This window comes from Nicotiana tabacum, chromosome 11 (assembly GCF_000715075.1).
Source record: "Nicotiana tabacum cultivar K326 chromosome 11, ASM71507v2, whole genome shotgun sequence".
NCBI lineage: Eukaryota > Viridiplantae > Streptophyta > Magnoliopsida > Solanales > Solanaceae > Nicotiana > Nicotiana tabacum.
Window position 1 is genome coordinate 178,346,737 of NC_134090.1, and position 16,747 is coordinate 178,363,483.

General features: G+C 33.9%; 1 protein-coding gene and 1 long non-coding RNA gene across 2 annotated transcripts; one reads left to right on the plus strand and one right to left on the minus strand.

Moving 5' to 3' along the window:
* Positions 1–6,396: 6,396 nt before the first annotated feature.
* On the plus strand, positions 6,397–9,760 carry LOC107813566 (glycine-rich RNA-binding protein 2, mitochondrial). Its single transcript, XM_016638849.2, has 5 exons — positions 6,397–6,531; positions 8,237–8,388; positions 8,492–8,560; positions 9,118–9,224; positions 9,371–9,760. The coding sequence occupies exons 2-5, from the start codon at positions 8,259–8,261 to the stop codon at positions 9,497–9,499; spliced, it is 435 nt and encodes a 144-aa protein (XP_016494335.1). The 5' UTR covers positions 6,397–6,531; positions 8,237–8,258; the 3' UTR covers positions 9,500–9,760.
* A 795-nt stretch (positions 9,761–10,555) lies between these two features.
* On the minus strand, positions 10,556–15,255 carry LOC107813577 (uncharacterized). Its single transcript, XR_001654378.2, has 3 exons — positions 14,986–15,255; positions 13,930–14,115; positions 10,556–11,674 (listed from the first exon to the last, which is right to left on the minus strand). It is a non-coding gene; the product is annotated as an uncharacterized LOC107813577 (long non-coding RNA).
* Between the last annotated feature and the right edge of the window lie 1,492 nt (positions 15,256–16,747).

A 16,747-nucleotide genomic window follows, 5' to 3' on the forward strand; every position in this document is an offset into this window, starting at 1 on the left:
GGTTACCAAAGGTGATTTTATTCCAATTAGTTATGGAATCTTTTAAAGGAAATAGCAGCCTTAGTAAAAGTTTTGTTGTCCCAGCTATTTTTTTACTATTGAAGCAAACTCTGGGTGGCCCGTCCAAAAGGTTTCTAACCTAAAAGGTCGCGATAGGTTATAATTATACTTAAGGAGTAATTCTAGTTTGATGGGGTTATGATTAGAGTGAGTTTTTGGGAGGTGGACAATACTAGCTTTGGGGAAAAGGTTTGGACCAAGTATATTTAGGCCCTTTAAAGCCCAGGTCTATAAGATTATAGTAATTAATCCTATTCCAAATTTTATAGGCATGATTCCTATTGATTGGATTACCACCCCATTTTTAATTAGCATGTAATACATCATTGAAGTCCCCCCCAAAGCCAAGGGCCTTTGTAGTGATCAAAGATGTCACATATATTATCCCATATTAAGTTTCTATTATTAATATTAGTACTAGCATATATAGACAAATAAAGCCAAGAGTGACAAATTGGAAGTACCTCAATTAGAGCATGAATTTCATTGTTCCTTCTAACAACGTTATGCACATTAACCATAGTTGTGTCCCATAACACAACTAGCCCTCTTGATTGACCCTCAAAGGGCACCTCGATCATGTCAGAGAAGCCAAATTCATGCATGAGACTACTATGAGAGGTCATTCTGGTTTCAAGAAGGGTGACCATGCATGGATGGTGAGTATTGATCAGCTCGCGGAAGTTCATTTTGAAATCTTCATTGTTACCTCCACTAATGTTCCATATGATGATAGTCTTAGCACGATTCATGGGGAGAGGTTGGGGTTGTTGGTGACCATTCACTAGGTTTCCTGTCTGGAGTACTAGATTCCTTCTCAGGCTTGGCACTGGGATCATTGCATTCTTTCCCACATTGGGATCTTGGAGTGGACGAATGTCCATTGTACATTTGAAGAGTGAATTTGGGCAAGCTAGAATAAGACTCTTCTCTCGCATCTCCTCGAAAAGAAAGACCTTGACTTCGTCTAGGTTTGATGATTCCACCATCGATTCTCCTATTAGATCTACCTAATCTACCATCTCTTCCCCCGTCTGATTTCCTATCTCTTGGGGAATGGGAGGTAGTTGAGGTTCCTGCTCCATATTCCCCACATTCATGGGCATTTGACGTTGTTGGTTGAGAACCATGGGGTCCTAAACAATCAGGACTGGATTAAGGGCAGTTAGCTCTTGGGGGGTGGGGGAAAAAAGGAAGGTCTAGTCCCATATTCTGATGGAGGTAGGGGTTCTGATTGAAGGGGAGTGGGAGATTCCACTGGGCATGCATATTTTGGAGAAGATTGTTGTGCATGCCTGGGGCAAGGGGTTGCATTATGTTGTTGGGCCAAATTTGGTTTATGTAGTTGTTCATTTCTAGGTGTAGCCCCTCGGCTACTAGTTGGGCAAGAAACTGGGGTTTTGGATTAGGATTATGCTTTGTTGGCCATTTAGGTTGAGTTGGAGTGACATTGCCCTCCCCATTAACCCTAGTTCCAACCAAGATATTGGGTGATGATCTTGTGGGAGGGGAGGTTGTGCACAGAAGAGAAGAAGGTTTTGAAACTGAGGAGGGAAGGGGGGGGGATTGTTCATAGTTGGTGGACGATGGTTTTTTAGGATTTGTATAAGCCTTTACCTCCTCCTTGGGTTGATGGTGATTCTGGGCATTATGGTGGGAGTTATAGGTGGGATTTAAGGGGCTCGGTGCGTGAGAGCAAGGGATGATTGTTTCAATTTGCATGCAATCTGAATCACTTAGCGTGCTAGGTTTAATAGGGGATTTTGCATGGATTTGTTTGGGCATGTGTTCCCAAGTGTAAGACAAATAAGAGTTGATAGTAGAGGTGTCGACCATTAGTAGTTGAGCATGCTGATTGTCTAGACTAATATGATCTTTGATTTGTTGAATAGAGTTGATAGGCTCGTTATTGCTAGTATTAAGCAGCCTTGTGTCAGTTGATAAAGAATTATTGTAGTTATTAGTTTTGTTAGGTATAGGGGTACCATTTTTGTCCTTTAGTGAAGTTTCAGATACATACATTGGTTTAGCAGCATGGTTTGGGTTCATGCAAACCGGGTTCGTAGAGCTAAGGTTAATTTGTTCGGTGGTATTGTCTAAAACCATTTGATGGTTTTCTGATCCAAGGCTAGAGAAACAATTTTTATTAGTAAAAGATTTTTTATGATCCTTGGTTTCAAAGATTTGAAGGTCATTAGTAATATTCGACATGTAATTTGCAGAGCTAACTACAGAGTTTTTAGCAATATATCATAATTTTTTGGTGATTAAATACTTACCTGTGGCAGCATCGAATAATTTTACCTCAATATTAGGATCTTGATTTGTGGTGGCGACTCCCTTGCCTTTCTTTTGATCCTGCTTCTTTTTGTTCCTTGAAAAAGAGACTGTGTGTCAATCATTGAGTGTATCTGGGGTATTGTCACTGGATTGAGGGTTCTGGGGTTGGGTAACCTTAGAAACTTCCTTAATGTCTAATTTTACGTAGCAGTTTTTAGTTAGGTGTCCTAATGTACCACAGTTTTTGCATAGGAAATGATCAGCCTTGTAGAGAATAGACTGTTTATGGGTGCCAATGTAGATGAATTTTAAAACTAGAACTCTCAAAGGTAGCTCTATACAGAGCCTAGCGTATCTTCTTCACAAGGAGGATGAAGTGCATGCATCCACCTTAAGGAGTCTTCCTATGACACTACCTATTTTTTTGTAGAAGTTGGCCATCGTAGAATTCCATGGGAAGTTGAGGTAATCTCACTCATACCGCTGAGTATGCTTGGATGGCCTCCGTTGCTACAAAATTCGGTTGCCATCTTTGGATAGAGAGGAAGTAGCCAAATATAAAGTATGGTCCATTTCGAAGGATCGAGATCATACTGTCTTCATTTTGTAGCTTGACATAAAGTAATCATTTCCTAAGTCTATAAGTGGGAAGTTTTCTTGTAATTTCTAAAGATCTTGAACTTTACATTTGAGGATATGGTGAATGGTTATTTTGCCTGGGAGTTTAATGATGAGAGAAAATTTTCAAGGTTCATAGATTCTCACTCTATCCTCCGGTGAAATATGAACCATAATTGGACTAACTTCTCTTCCATCTTTTGAGGCATGAGTGGACATCTCCTGATCTTGAACAACATAGAAGGATGGGAAATGTTTTGAGAAGTCAGTGTTTATAACTATATGGTCTCTTTGTTCCAGGAGTTTGGGTTTGAAAGAAGGAGGGGGTGTGGGAACAGATGTTTAAGTACTGATTTGTTCATCCAGCTCCTGAAATGTTTGTATTTTTTGGGAATTCAAACCGTTCGGTGGTTTGGGAGGTATATGAATCGATTCTAGATTGGGGATTGGGAATTGAATTTGGACAGAAACGAGGAGAAGAATTAATGAGGGGATGAGAAAAGTTAGTGTTTTAGAGAGAAGACCCATCCATTCTTCTTATTAGGGAACTTATAGTTCTAACGAGATGTAATATTAAAAGTAAGAGGTTTGGTACCTAATTAAATATATATTCTAATTAATAAATATTATACAAATTAACAAAGAGAATAATATATTGTTCGAGTAAGAAAAAATTCGAAAACTATTCGCAACTTCTATATTATCTTAAAAGCATGAAATATCAACAAATAATTAAGTCTTTGAATAAATAAATTACCAAAAAAATAAAAAACCAGCTCAATATTTTTCAAAATCATTATGTAAGTAAAACTACTTGTCAAGTTGATAAAACTTTTAAGGTACATAAATTTATTTTCACTAGAAAAGCATCGGCCGTGAAAGAAATAAGAAAATAGAGCAAAATCCGTTATGATATAGTATTAAAATTAAATTGCTAAACATGCTAAGTTGAAGCATTAAGGACATAACATAAGACAAAAGGTATTCAAAAGAAGTGTCGTTACCATTTTTCTTTCTTTTTATATTCATTCAAATAAATAATAATTTTCTATATTTTTTAATATATTATTATATATTGTTGTAATTCGGTATTAGTTACTTAAAATATTTATTGTTATTTATTAATATTTTTCTATGAGGAGTTCTACCTCATCACTCACAAATTTTTAAAATACCAAAAATTTCAAATTCTTCAATTTGTTTTGTTATCTTTGAATAATGGTGGTAAAAATATTTTTTGTGTTATTTGCTTATAGTATTTGGTAATAAAGGAGTATTAAATAAAAGTTTATCTCCCTTGCCAAAAAAAAATTGGTAATAAGAATAACAATAATTTTTATAAGATATTTCACGCCTCATAAATCATAATAAGGGCATATAAAAATTTATGTGGAGTAGGATTTTTTTGTTTTATTGAGCTAGCTTAGTAAGATTAACATTGATTATTTTAGGAACTTACATTATTTTCTTTAATATTTGTTCAATAACTAAAATACATTATTTCATAATATTTACGTATTTTTAAAATTTTTTATATTCATTGATATAGGTATACACGCAAAGCGCGTACCCTAAGACTATATGATTATTTGGGTTATGAGTCAAATCATATTAAGGAAGAAATGGATCTAAAGTGGGTACGATCCATTTAAGCTTATGTGATATTTATTTTTGGATTTTTCTCATTAAATTTTATGCCATGTCATATTTATGGTAGAGGTTTGAGCCAAAATGACTTTTAAGTGACAATGTGAAAGTTTAGTTACTTTTAAGTGACAAAAAATAGTTAAGTGACTTTATTAAAATTGAAACATAGTTGAGTGACCATCAGTGAAATTAACCCAAAAAACATGAGATTTCAAGTTCAATTTCGTAAATAACACATTAGGTAATTTATTCTCATATGTCCAAATTTTAATAAATAGAATTACATGGTATATATGCTAATTTGAAGTAGTAAATCGATAATAAAATAATCGAAACGGCTTCAGCACGTCATAAAAAAAGTTTAATGGAGGCAGAACCGGAGCTAGGATTTGTAATTTACGAGCTTTGAATTCGTCACTTTCATAGCTCGTCTTAGTGACTGAGTTCATAATTAAATATTTAGAAATATTCTATAACTTTCTAATACAAATACAGTCAAACTTTTATATAACATCATCGCTATATAACGACCATGTATTATAAAAGTCAATTTTTTTTTGGAATCGATTTTCATGCTATGTTAAAATACATGCTCTCTATAACAATCAAAATAGGCAAAATACATAAGTTGCCACCTGATCTATGACCCAATCCCCCTTACACACTTTCTGTGGACGATAATAATATTACACACACAACATTTCTAAAGTGTATCTAGTACACACCACATTTGACAGATGGCGCGCGCGCATTTTACACGTAAAAGAGGCGGGTGAATGTAAAACTTTTGGGTCTTAATCATTACTTAAATGCCATATGTCCAGCCTTTTTTACTTTTAAACTTTTTTTGAGTCAATTCTTCTTTTTCTATTTTTAACTATTTCATCTCTAGATAATTTGGTCCATTTTCCACACCCTACCACCCCACACGTTTTCCTCTTCCCCTGGCCACCCACTTTGTCTTCTCCATAGATTAAACTCTAAAACACAACAATAATTGTAGAGCTAGATCCAAGTTCTAAATTATTAGTCATCTCCTCCAAGATTTAATCCTTTCAGATCTGCTAATGAAATCAATGACTAGTTTCTCTATATTTTTTTTATAATTTATTTTCAGATCTGTTGATTCTTTCTTTGACTTCATTTTTTTTTAATTGAATGGGTTTGAAAAGGGGGTTTATAGTGTTTGTGGATTTTGCTCTAAAAATTAATGGCGATAGAGGTACTGTTATGACAATGGTGATTTTAATAAAAATAAATTTTTTTTTGTAGAACAAGATGAGCATCTTTAGCTCTTATTCATCTCTAAGAATCAAGCTCCATTGACAATATTGAGAAATGGGACACGGTGCTACTAACTATAGCGTTAATGGTGGAAAGATTGTGGAGAAGATGATTAAGTGGGTTGGGGCCGGGGGGGAGGAATTACTAAAAGCGGGAAAGGGGGATCATTTTTATTTACTTTTTCTTTTTTTAAAGAAGAAATTTTAATTATGGTGTAAATTAGGTATTTTAGTGTATTTTCTTTCTGTTTTGACACGTGTCACAATATTATTGGTGCGTGATATTAAACATATTTTGAAAAGCTGATCAAAAAAAATAATGTGTACTAGATACACTTTAGAAAGATTACGTGTATAATATTATTATCATCCACAAAAAATATGTAAGGGGAATTTGGGCCATATGTCAGCTGACAACTTATGTATTTTGCCATCAAATATGACCCAAATGAGACTATGGTTTCGCAAAACGTACAACACCTCGAAGCAGTCATGAGGCTATAAAAAGGCCAAAGATATTTTTCCTCAACGATCACCGCCTTTATATCCTTTTCTGTATCTGCATTGAGAAGTGGCTTAAACCCTAGCCGCTCCTCATTTGTTTCTCTCTCTCCTTAAACCCTCAAAAACTCTCTTTCCTCAGGTATATCTCTTTTAAACTGGATCCAAATCCTTTTTTCCCCGTTTCATTATTCAATTTTTTGTTATAATTAGCTTTTTGATCTAACATTTCTAGTTGTCTGGTCTTGTGATACAGTTTTTGTGAGGCTCTTACTTTTAATAATTATGAATGCTTTCTCTTTAACGCTTTGTTCTGATCCTAGCCGAGTTTCTCCTGGAAACAGCCTCTCTGCCCTTTGTTGTTGTTGTTGTTGTTGGTGGTGGGGGTGGTGGTGTTGGTGCTGCTGCTGCTTTGTTCTTATCCTAATTATGATTGGTGTAATTTCTTTGCATATTGTATGCTAGGTCAGTATTAGTTAGCCGAGTTTTTGTGATACGCTTTGTTGTTGTTGTTGTTGTTGGTGGTGTTGGTGTTGGTGTTGGTGTTGGTGTTGGTGTTGGTGTTGGTGTTGGTGTTGGTGTTGGTGTTGTTGGTGTTGGTGTTGGTGTTGTTGGTGTTGGTGTTGGTGTTGTTGTTGTTGTTGTTGTTGGTGTTGGTGTTGGTGTTGGTGTTGGTGTTGGTGCTGCTGCTGCTTTGTTCTGATCCTAATTATGATTGGTGTAATTTCTTTGCATATTGTATGCTAGGTCAGTATTAGTTATAGGTGTAACAGGATTTGAAGCTTATGTTCTAGTTCGTTTAAGCTATTGAGTTCTAAATTAGTTATTTATAATATACTCAATGGATTTCTTAAAACAAATATAGGGTTGGACAAAGCTACCGGGTTTGACCGCAGGGCTAGCTCCGCTCCTGATATTAGTGTTTATTTGCTGTGATTTCTTTCATATTTTTTTTGCGCAAGACTAATGGATGTTGTGGTGCTAGTTTTTTAATTTGTAAATTAGAATAAAAGCATTTTCTTTGAAATTTTGAGGAAATGATCTCATATGCCCACTTACAATATGAATAAGATCACCTCGTTGTTTACCAATCTCGTGTTGTTTTGTACTATTCTCCTTTGAGAAGTGTCATATTACTAAAATAAAATATGTACTGTACAAAATCAGCATTTCCTTTGGATTTTGTGTATTCTTTGAATTAATACATTAGGCCAGATATGCGGGGAATATAACATCACACATCTGCTTCTTCATTCAGTGACTTCTTTGAATTAATATGTTAGCGGAGGTGGATCCAAGAATTAAACTTGATAGGTTAAGCTTATATAAAAACTTAAGACCAAACTTATTTTACGTTTAAAATTATGGGTTCAATATATATTATTTGTTAGAGTTTAATGATTCTCACATATATATCAATGTTATTTGAAAAAACAAAGGAAAAAAATACTGAATCCGGTTAAACTTGTAGCTTGTAAGCTACATCCGCCCCTGGACATTAGGCCAGATATGTGGGGAATAAACATCACACATTTTGGGGTTTGGTTTTCTAAGGATTCACTGTTGCTGCATAGCAGGAACTAGAAAAAGTCAAGTTTCCGCAATTAGTGCCTATAATATAACTCTGTTCCAATTGCTTAATTATCGTTCATGGTTCTATTTTTTTCTTACTTTTTATGATTGTTATGCTCTTTAAATCAACTGACTTGATAAATTCACACAATCTGAACACATGATTTCTTGATATCTTATTTGACATTTTTTAAGTGATTGTGTGTTCCTGGGTTTTCATTTTATGATACTCCAATAGCTGGTTATTGATGTCTCGACTTCAATTGTACGTGTAGATTTGTCAATTTATCTGCACAAATGGCTTTCTACAACAAACTCGGTGGTCTTTTGAGGCAGAGCATTTCTGGAAATGCAGTAAGTGCAACATCACCAATGCCGTCAATGCTTGATGCCGTCCGGTGCATGTCGACGAAGCTTTTCGTTGGTGGTATGTTTCGAATAGTCTTTTAAAATTCTTACTGGTTGTAGTTACCAGCTGATAATTTTGTGCAACATGTATGTATTTGCTTATTCATCCATATATTTTGTAGGTCTTTCATGGGGAACTGATGATCAGTCTCTGAGAGATGCCTTTGCTACCTTTGGTGATGTTGTTGATGGTAAGCTCCAGGGGCAGATGTCCGCTGCTTGATTTTCAATAATTTTCTTATCTCTGCGGACATCGTTTGAATAAACATAGTGAAAAGTAAGCTCACATAATAATGTGGTATCATTGTAGTTTATGAAGGATCTGTAGATCATGCCCTGTGTGTCCGTTTATACTCATTGTAGTGTGGTTTTTCTGTATAAGTTTATGGGTTTAAGTTCTCAATAAAGACCATACTGATGGAAATTTTGATGGGCTTTCAGCAGCTCTTGAACAGGGGGTTTTACATTTTTTTTTGGGGTAAATTGAGCAGTTCAGATTTGTTAATCTTTAGTTTTAAGTTGTAGCTTACCTAGTGATTGGGCAGGGAGCTTTGCAGTACTATGGTTTATTGTGAATTTGTTCTGTCAGGCAAGTTATTACCTCTCTTTCTTGGTTGAGATGGGGTAGGATTGTTAAGTTTGGAGTTGCAATTGTAGTTTTGGTTCCTCTGAACTGTTACTCTTAGCTTGCTGCTCAGTTTACGCTAGTGTTTGAATACTCAGGAACTGTGTTTTTTTTTTGGTCCAGCAAGGGTAATTGTTGACAGAGATTCTGGCAGATCAAGGGGATTTGGATTTGTGAACTTCTCAGATGATGAATGTGCCAATGAGGCTATTAAGGCAATGGATGGTCAGGTAAATTTCATTAGGGAAATATCAGAAGACTTGGTCCTGTTGGCGCAAGTCATGTTTACTTTATCAGTCGTGGCTATATATTGTTGTTTCCGTTAACTGCTTTACTTTATTCGTCATGGCACTGATCATACATTATGTCCTTGCAGGAACTCCAGGGAAGGAATATTCGTGTTAGTATTGCCCAAGAGAGAGCTCCTCGAAGCGGAGGTTTTGGCGGTTCCGGTGGTGGATTTGGTGGCGGCTATGGTCAAGCTAGAGACAATGATGGATACTAAGTCACTTTTATTTTTGCTAAGCTGTCAGTGTGTGAATGATAACGTTTATCTAAGTAGAGGACTTTTGGGGGATAGCTTTGTTGAGTTTATCTATATTAAGACTTCTTTTCGTGCAAGGTTTTAGTATCAATAATTTTTCCTGATTTATTGCTAGTCTTAGTCTTCTCTGTGCTACTTATTGTTTACTGTATGTAAGCATACACCGTCGTGTATTGACGAAAGAATAGATGCAATCTATATCTCTCTTAAGTGCTTTGAAAATGATGAATTAGCATGTTTAGTGAGATATTACCACTATATTTTTCCTTTTTTCATAGCTTTTTTTTAAACATATTTGAATAAGATAAAGTCGGTACTTCGGACTAATCGACAGTGAGGCATTTCATTCAACGAAGACTTCAAGGTATCCCTGCAAGATCTAACTGCAGGTACTACATAGATCTGGTGAGTTATGTTTAGTATTGACATTGTGGCTTGTATTACTCCTTTAAAATATTAGTCAATTTATAAGAGATGTCAAACATATGTATTAAATAACAACAGTATTTTTTTTGAAGCATTGATAAAAAAGAGCATAAAAAATAATATTCTTTCTCCTAACAGTATAACTATTGTCTATAATGCCGATGTAATCCTTTGTTAGTTTTTAACTTTCTCCCATTCCATACTTTCTATTTGCTTTCCCATTCCATACATGTATTATGGTCGTGACCCTTGCTCTTTTATCGATTTCTAAAAGCAAAAAATTTCACAAGCTAAGGACTATTTTCAGTATTTTTCTTTCTTTTTATTTTTGTAGTATGACTATTTATTCAGGTTAACATCCAGCCTTATTGGCAGTTGGCCATTGTATCTTTACATGGCCAAATGAGGGATTTTAGATGACAAAACTATACAAAGCTATACTTATACCATTTTTCTAACACAGGGTTTGAGTAGATTTTCCGAATGATAAACACTTAACGCCACGAAAATTTATTAATAGGAGATAGATCAGAATAGAGGAAAGGCAATTTCTAAATCTTCAGGTTATTAGCTATATTATAAGAAGAATAATGCAAAGGCAAAAGTCGCGAATCAACAAACCTAAAAAGAAATTCAAAGACAACAGAAAAATACTAAAGTAATGAACCGACAAAATCACTAAAGAGAAAAGGGCGAAGAAATTGGAGGAGGAAAACTTTAGTAGTGGAAACTCAGGAATTAAAATATTAAAGAAGCTAACAATATATGCTATGAGAATTTTTATTTATTTTTTGATTAAATATTTAAGTAACACAAATATAAGGAATAGAATCATGAGATTCTGAACATAAACATAAATTACAATGCAAGCACCAGAGAGGGAAAAAAAACTTCTTACAAAAAGGACTTTAAATAGGAGGGAGGAGAAATAAAACAGTACTTAAAAAAGTAAAATTTTCACATGTGTGTGTCTGGGAGTCTTTTCTCTTATAAGGTAATTACACCTTATAATATTTTTCCAGTATAAAATATAATTTTTTTGAATAAAGATTATAAAATTTTAATCAACCAAAGGGAATAAATTTTACTTGAACAAATTGAAGCAAGTTATAACTCTAAAGACTGTAAGTAGAATTTATGAAATTATATGTCGTTCCGAAGAAGCGAAGCAAATGCAATTCCCCTAATTACCAGAGAGTTATTTCTTCACTCTACAAACAAAGCCTAAGTTGAAGATCGGAAAAGAAGAACGCTTGAAAGAAAAACCTAAGCAATTTGATGAAGAGATCATCTACGATGAAGTAACTATGATTATACGCTCAAACTATGAAGAGAAACATAGTTAAAGATCATAAGTAATAAAATTAGAAAATGATATACATATAAACAACAAAATATAAAAAAAAATGAAAAAACTCATGGTCACCATAACTTTTTATGTATTTACAACAGTAAAATTTAGAAATTTAGTCTCCGTCGAAGAATATATGACTGTTTTATTATGATTACTATTATTAACTGCACACTACTCAATTTTGAACTCAACAGAGGTGATAGGCATATCAATAGTATGTTAGAGGGCAAACAAAAGCAAGTAAATATCATAATTAAGATATTTACCAACTACAATAAACACGGTGAGCATGTGTAAGACCAGTATTTGTGTAGCTTGGGAGATTGAGCAAGCAATAAGGACAATGTTCCAACCACCTGCATGAAAAAAAGAATCCAACTTTGAAAAAAGATCATCCACACAAGGAACTCCTAGAGAAAAAGCAAAAGGTGGACAAGGGAAAGGAAAATAAAATAAAATTAATGGCCAATGCATTTTGAGCAATATCTAGGAATCTATTCATAAAAAATGAGAACTAAAAGGTTAGGTGTTAAGAAATATGCAATTCTTGTCATAAACACACTTCCAAAATAAATCAACAAATAATAATTTAACTAAATAAGGGATTTTAAGAACAAAATAAAACAACACATGAAGTTAAAAAAGGTAAATATATTTTCCTTTAGGCAATTTAATATATTTTACATTGTAGCAATATCTATCGTGTTGTAAATTATCGATGAATATAAAAAATAAAAGACCATTTTTTACGTATATATAAATAACTTCTCAGCCACAACTCTAGTTAATTTTTCTTCTTCTTGGGATCAAGTAGCCAAAGCCCCATTCAATATCATGGTGTTCAATGCCACACCAAGAATTTGATTAAAAGAAAATTTACGTGTACGTTTTTTCCCTTTTCTTCACTCAACTAAATTTCTCACAGTATATGATTTTATATAAACTATAGAGAGTCATTCTTTATATTGCCACTATAAATATCCAAATCAGCTACGCACATAAAATGGTCTACATATATAAAACAATAGGTACATGCCTCGACACATAAATAAGTCAGGAGAACAATGAAAGTAAATTTAAATGAGTTAAAGACTAAGTTGCTCGGACACGAGTGCGGGTGTCCGACACGGGTGCGGATCTAGAGGTCGGATCCTTCGAGATGTAAATGCTAAGATTCGGGGATACGGATCATAGTATAGATATGGGTGCGGGGATCTAAAATTAATTATATATATATATATCTAAATTTGTAAGAAATTTAGTGGAATACTTACGTATAGCTTGTAAAGTGTGGATTTCTTTTTTATTTTCAAGTTATAAATAAGTAAAGGATTGATGTCGTAGATAAGGTATGTTATTTTCTTCAAAATTATTCTAGTTTTGCTTTTGATTTCGGGAATCAAATTGTATCTTATATCGAATTTTCCGTCCGTTGTGGTCAAAGTACCCAAAAGTGTTTGACCAAATTTGGTACGGATCCCATACCCACACCCATACTAGTGTCGTGTCGACACGGGTGCGGCACCTAAACTGAAGTGTCGGAGCAACTTAGGTTAAAGATATTATGTCATCGGTATACTACCACATAATATCTTTACCTAATAAGTTACTGGTAACACGGTAATCCTCCATATTGTCTGCAAAATCATATGCCGTTTCATATACATCCTCGTTATCATTAACAAAAAGTATGTATGATATCTAATTCACAACTAATACATTAAGCTAAGTTGTGGCAATCTGCTGGTGGCTTTAAAACCATTGTAGAAGAGAATAGACTGGCATTATCTCGATACATATCACATGACTTCCATAGTATAATCTTTCATCATAAAGAAATTAAATGCAGGTTAGCTGCTATAATTACTAAAAAACATATAAAATGACGCCAAATTATTTAAAGATCAAATCTGAGCTGTATAGTCTGAAAATGTAAGAAAAATAATAAGTAGTTAATAATTAACAAAGCCAAATACTAAATTGACTTGAAAGGAGTTTTAGAGGGATTAAAATGTTAACTGTGTCCAAGCAGCAAAATTACAACAATCACATTACACAATTATTCTTGACAAATAGAGTTGAATATATTAGCTTTCAAGTCCTAGTTCACATTCAAATAAGCACTGAAAGATTTATCAAGAGACCATGAGCGCAACAATAACAAGTTTCTCAGTTTATAGTTTAGTTATTGATAGGAAGAAACATAAATGAGTATTACTACAGTTTTGGGGCTTAACTTAAAAAAATTGAAAAAGCATGAACCACATTATTCCTTGTCAAATCAATCCGATGGGGGAAAAACTCGACAATCAGTTCTACCGCATGGAAAGTTTTGGGGCTTAACTTAAAAAAGAAACTGAAAAGCATGAACCACATTATTCCTTATCAAATCAATCCGATGGGGGAAAACTCAACAATAAGTACTACCACATGGAAAAAATTAAATTGATAGAGCATGCAAGTTGGACGGATACCATTGTTTAAAAATTAATTTATTCATGCATAACCATTGTTATATTCATATATATGATGTATGAGGAAATAAATAAATAGAAGATTCGATATTCTAACATATTTCTGAAGTAGAAGGAAGGTGTAACCGCAAGATTACCCTGCATTTGATATGGAGGTGACATGATTTGTGTTTGCAAGAAGATGATTTTCTGTTGCCTCTCTACAGTTGAGGTGTTGTTGCAACAACAATGCTTCTTTCTAAGGCATTGTCATATGATAATAGATCCCACAATTTTGATATTCTTATCACGAGCTTCTTTCACCATGTGAGGACTTCTTTTATCTGTCAAAAATCCATCAATATGGGTATTCATTTTTGGCAAGTGTCAATAGTATAGTCGTACTAAAAAGCTGCAACATTATGATTATTCTTTTTCGTCAAGCATTAAGGAACATTCACAATACCACAAAATATAACTGGCGTAATCAATTTCTCATATTATTGATAGTAAAACGAAAAAATAGATAGCACCTACATAGATAAATAGCAAACAATGATAAAGAATGTACTTTTAACACTTAATTTATAGGGAAGTTACTTCAACCATAGATGGTAAACAGGAAGATGCAATTGATGAAGAGTCTAAATTATTCTCGGCCCTCATCCCCAATTATTCATGGTATTTTGTTCCATATATATATTCAGCAAAAACATTCACTTGTTAAATTGAAAGGGTGTAAATTTTACATGCCGCAAATATAAGCAAAAAAGGCATAGATGCTAAAGATTTCTTCTGAAAGAGTTACTGACCCACCACTGTTAATTAAATAACTGGGCACTTGTTAGCATCATTTACAGAAGCAGTGGGCAATTTTTCTGTGTGGTCATTGTGTCGAACACATCATGGGCGCCAAAATAAGCATATCATGCTCCCCCCCCCCCCCCCGAATTAAGTAATTAGAACACGTGAAATGAAAATGCAGATGAGGAAAGTATTGAGAGATTAAATAAAGAGGCTAAATAGTGTATTTATTCCCTCATTTTGCCTTTGCGATGTGAGTCTTAATGTTCATTCAAAGAATAGAGAGATTAGCAGAGAAAAGAGTAAACCAATAAGTTCAACAACGGTGAAGCAACATAATAAAAATAAAAAGTGAACAATATCAGATTTGAAGAAGAAATTTTGGGTCAGAAGTTTCAAGAGAAATGTACCTTTTAGTTTTCGATCATGGAAAAAAGAAGAAAGTTACCAACTTCAGTGTATGAAATGAATCCCAAATTCAGATTACCGGTGCTGTAATTTTGATAGTATCTTAAATGGATTGTCGACAGTTGGATCAATACTATGTATTTGATGTCTCTCCATAGTGCCCTTTTCCATTATCAATTAGGGACTAAACAGCCGTAGAAAGAGACGGTGGTGTTTCTCAAGCGGTGTCAATATGTCATCACTTATTGTTTTCACGGTTGAAGTCAGGAAAAAAATGAAAACAAATGTAGGAAAAGATAAATGCAAATCATGCTCGCTAAGATTGCCACGTCACCGGGCTAATGGCCTTCAATTATTATAGATATAATAATATAGATTCTTTTTCTTTATATTATATTTTTACTGTTTTAAATAAATGTTAAATATTAGACTTACCTAGTTTTAAAAATTAAGTGTTATCACGATTGTTGTGATGTAATTTGGATCGTAACAAGGTGCAAGTCTCTAGGTGTAAAACAAACTTAAATTCTAAATGGTGCAATTGATAAGATGAAGCAACTATGTTCTATGTGAAGCTTCCTTGTCTTTAGGGATCTTAGTCTTTGACTAAAAAGACAAAACTAACAAATTGCAGTGAGGAGTGGATGTCTACCTTCCGCAATTAATACAGGGCAAGATCGCTATTATACACAAGGGGAAGGAGGCAAACAAGTGTGCAGATTTTCTAGCAAATGAAGAACGAAAACATAAAGAAGATTTATTTTTGGGAAGACACACTCAAGGGTATGAACTCAACTTTTTTTTTTTTTACTTAGAAATCTATGCTATTAAACGGTCTGTGTCTCATAAGAATAGTAATCTTGTCACTTGTCGATCACATTGTCACCTCTTGTCGAGGCGGATCTAAGATTTTTAAAATATAGGTACACTACTAAAGAAGAAGAAAAGTAGGTATAAGTGAGGATTGATCTTGTTCCTTTGGGTAAAATATTCAACCCATGCACCATTAGCCACTGTAGAGCATGGACGCCAATATTTAATATTAGACTAATTCTAGAAAATCTATACATAAAACCTAATTTGGCGGAGAGATCACGAGTTCACGTGCCCCATAAACTACCTTATAAATTCGCCCTTAAGCTCTTGACTACGAACTATATGGTCACTATTATCAACCTATATCTCTAGGCATGCTAACTCAATAGCTAGTGATTTAAGTAATCTGATCTTTAGTTAAGAGTCTTGTTTTGAATGGCATGAACTTGTGTTTTTAGCATTTCTTCGCGCCTTGTGGAGATACTGTTGGGATTTCATCCCCTCACTTGATTTTGAACTTGTTATCCTTATTGCTTTGTTTCTATTTCAAAAGGAAAAGATGCATATGAAATACGTTAGCCACATATTCATTGTCAATAAAAAAAATTCCAGATTACCCTGAAAAATTCATAGCCGTTTTTTATGTTCTACAATATTTGATTTTTTTTGTGTGTGAAAATAAGGTGATTATAATGTTTGCATATCTTTCTCTCTCTTTTTTTTTTTTCAAAAAAATGCTAAACAAACACAACTTCATAACTTGAAAAAAAAATATTAGACCTTGTCTTTCAAAATAAATGGGATTCAATGTCTCTGTTAGTTTATATGAGTCCACCAAACTATAGAGTACCTGGTCTTCTATGAGTTTCCACTGAGAATACTAATGAAGCAGTAAATAAAAGAGACACGAGATTTTTACGTGGAAAAATCTCACTCAATGGGACAAAA

Bases quoted from the DNA above. Each gene is read 5' to 3' on its own strand.
- LOC107813566 (XM_016638849.2), top strand. From the start codon at position 8,259: ATGGCTTTCTACAACAAACTCGGTGGTCTTTTGAGGCAGAGCATTTCT. The intron at 8,561-9,117 runs GTAAGCTCCAGG...TTTTTGGTCCAG, and splicing joins CTTTGGTGATGTTGTTGATG to CAAGGGTAATTGTTGACAGA. The intron at 9,225-9,370 runs GTAAATTTCATT...ATGTCCTTGCAG, and splicing joins TTAAGGCAATGGATGGTCAG to GAACTCCAGGGAAGGAATAT.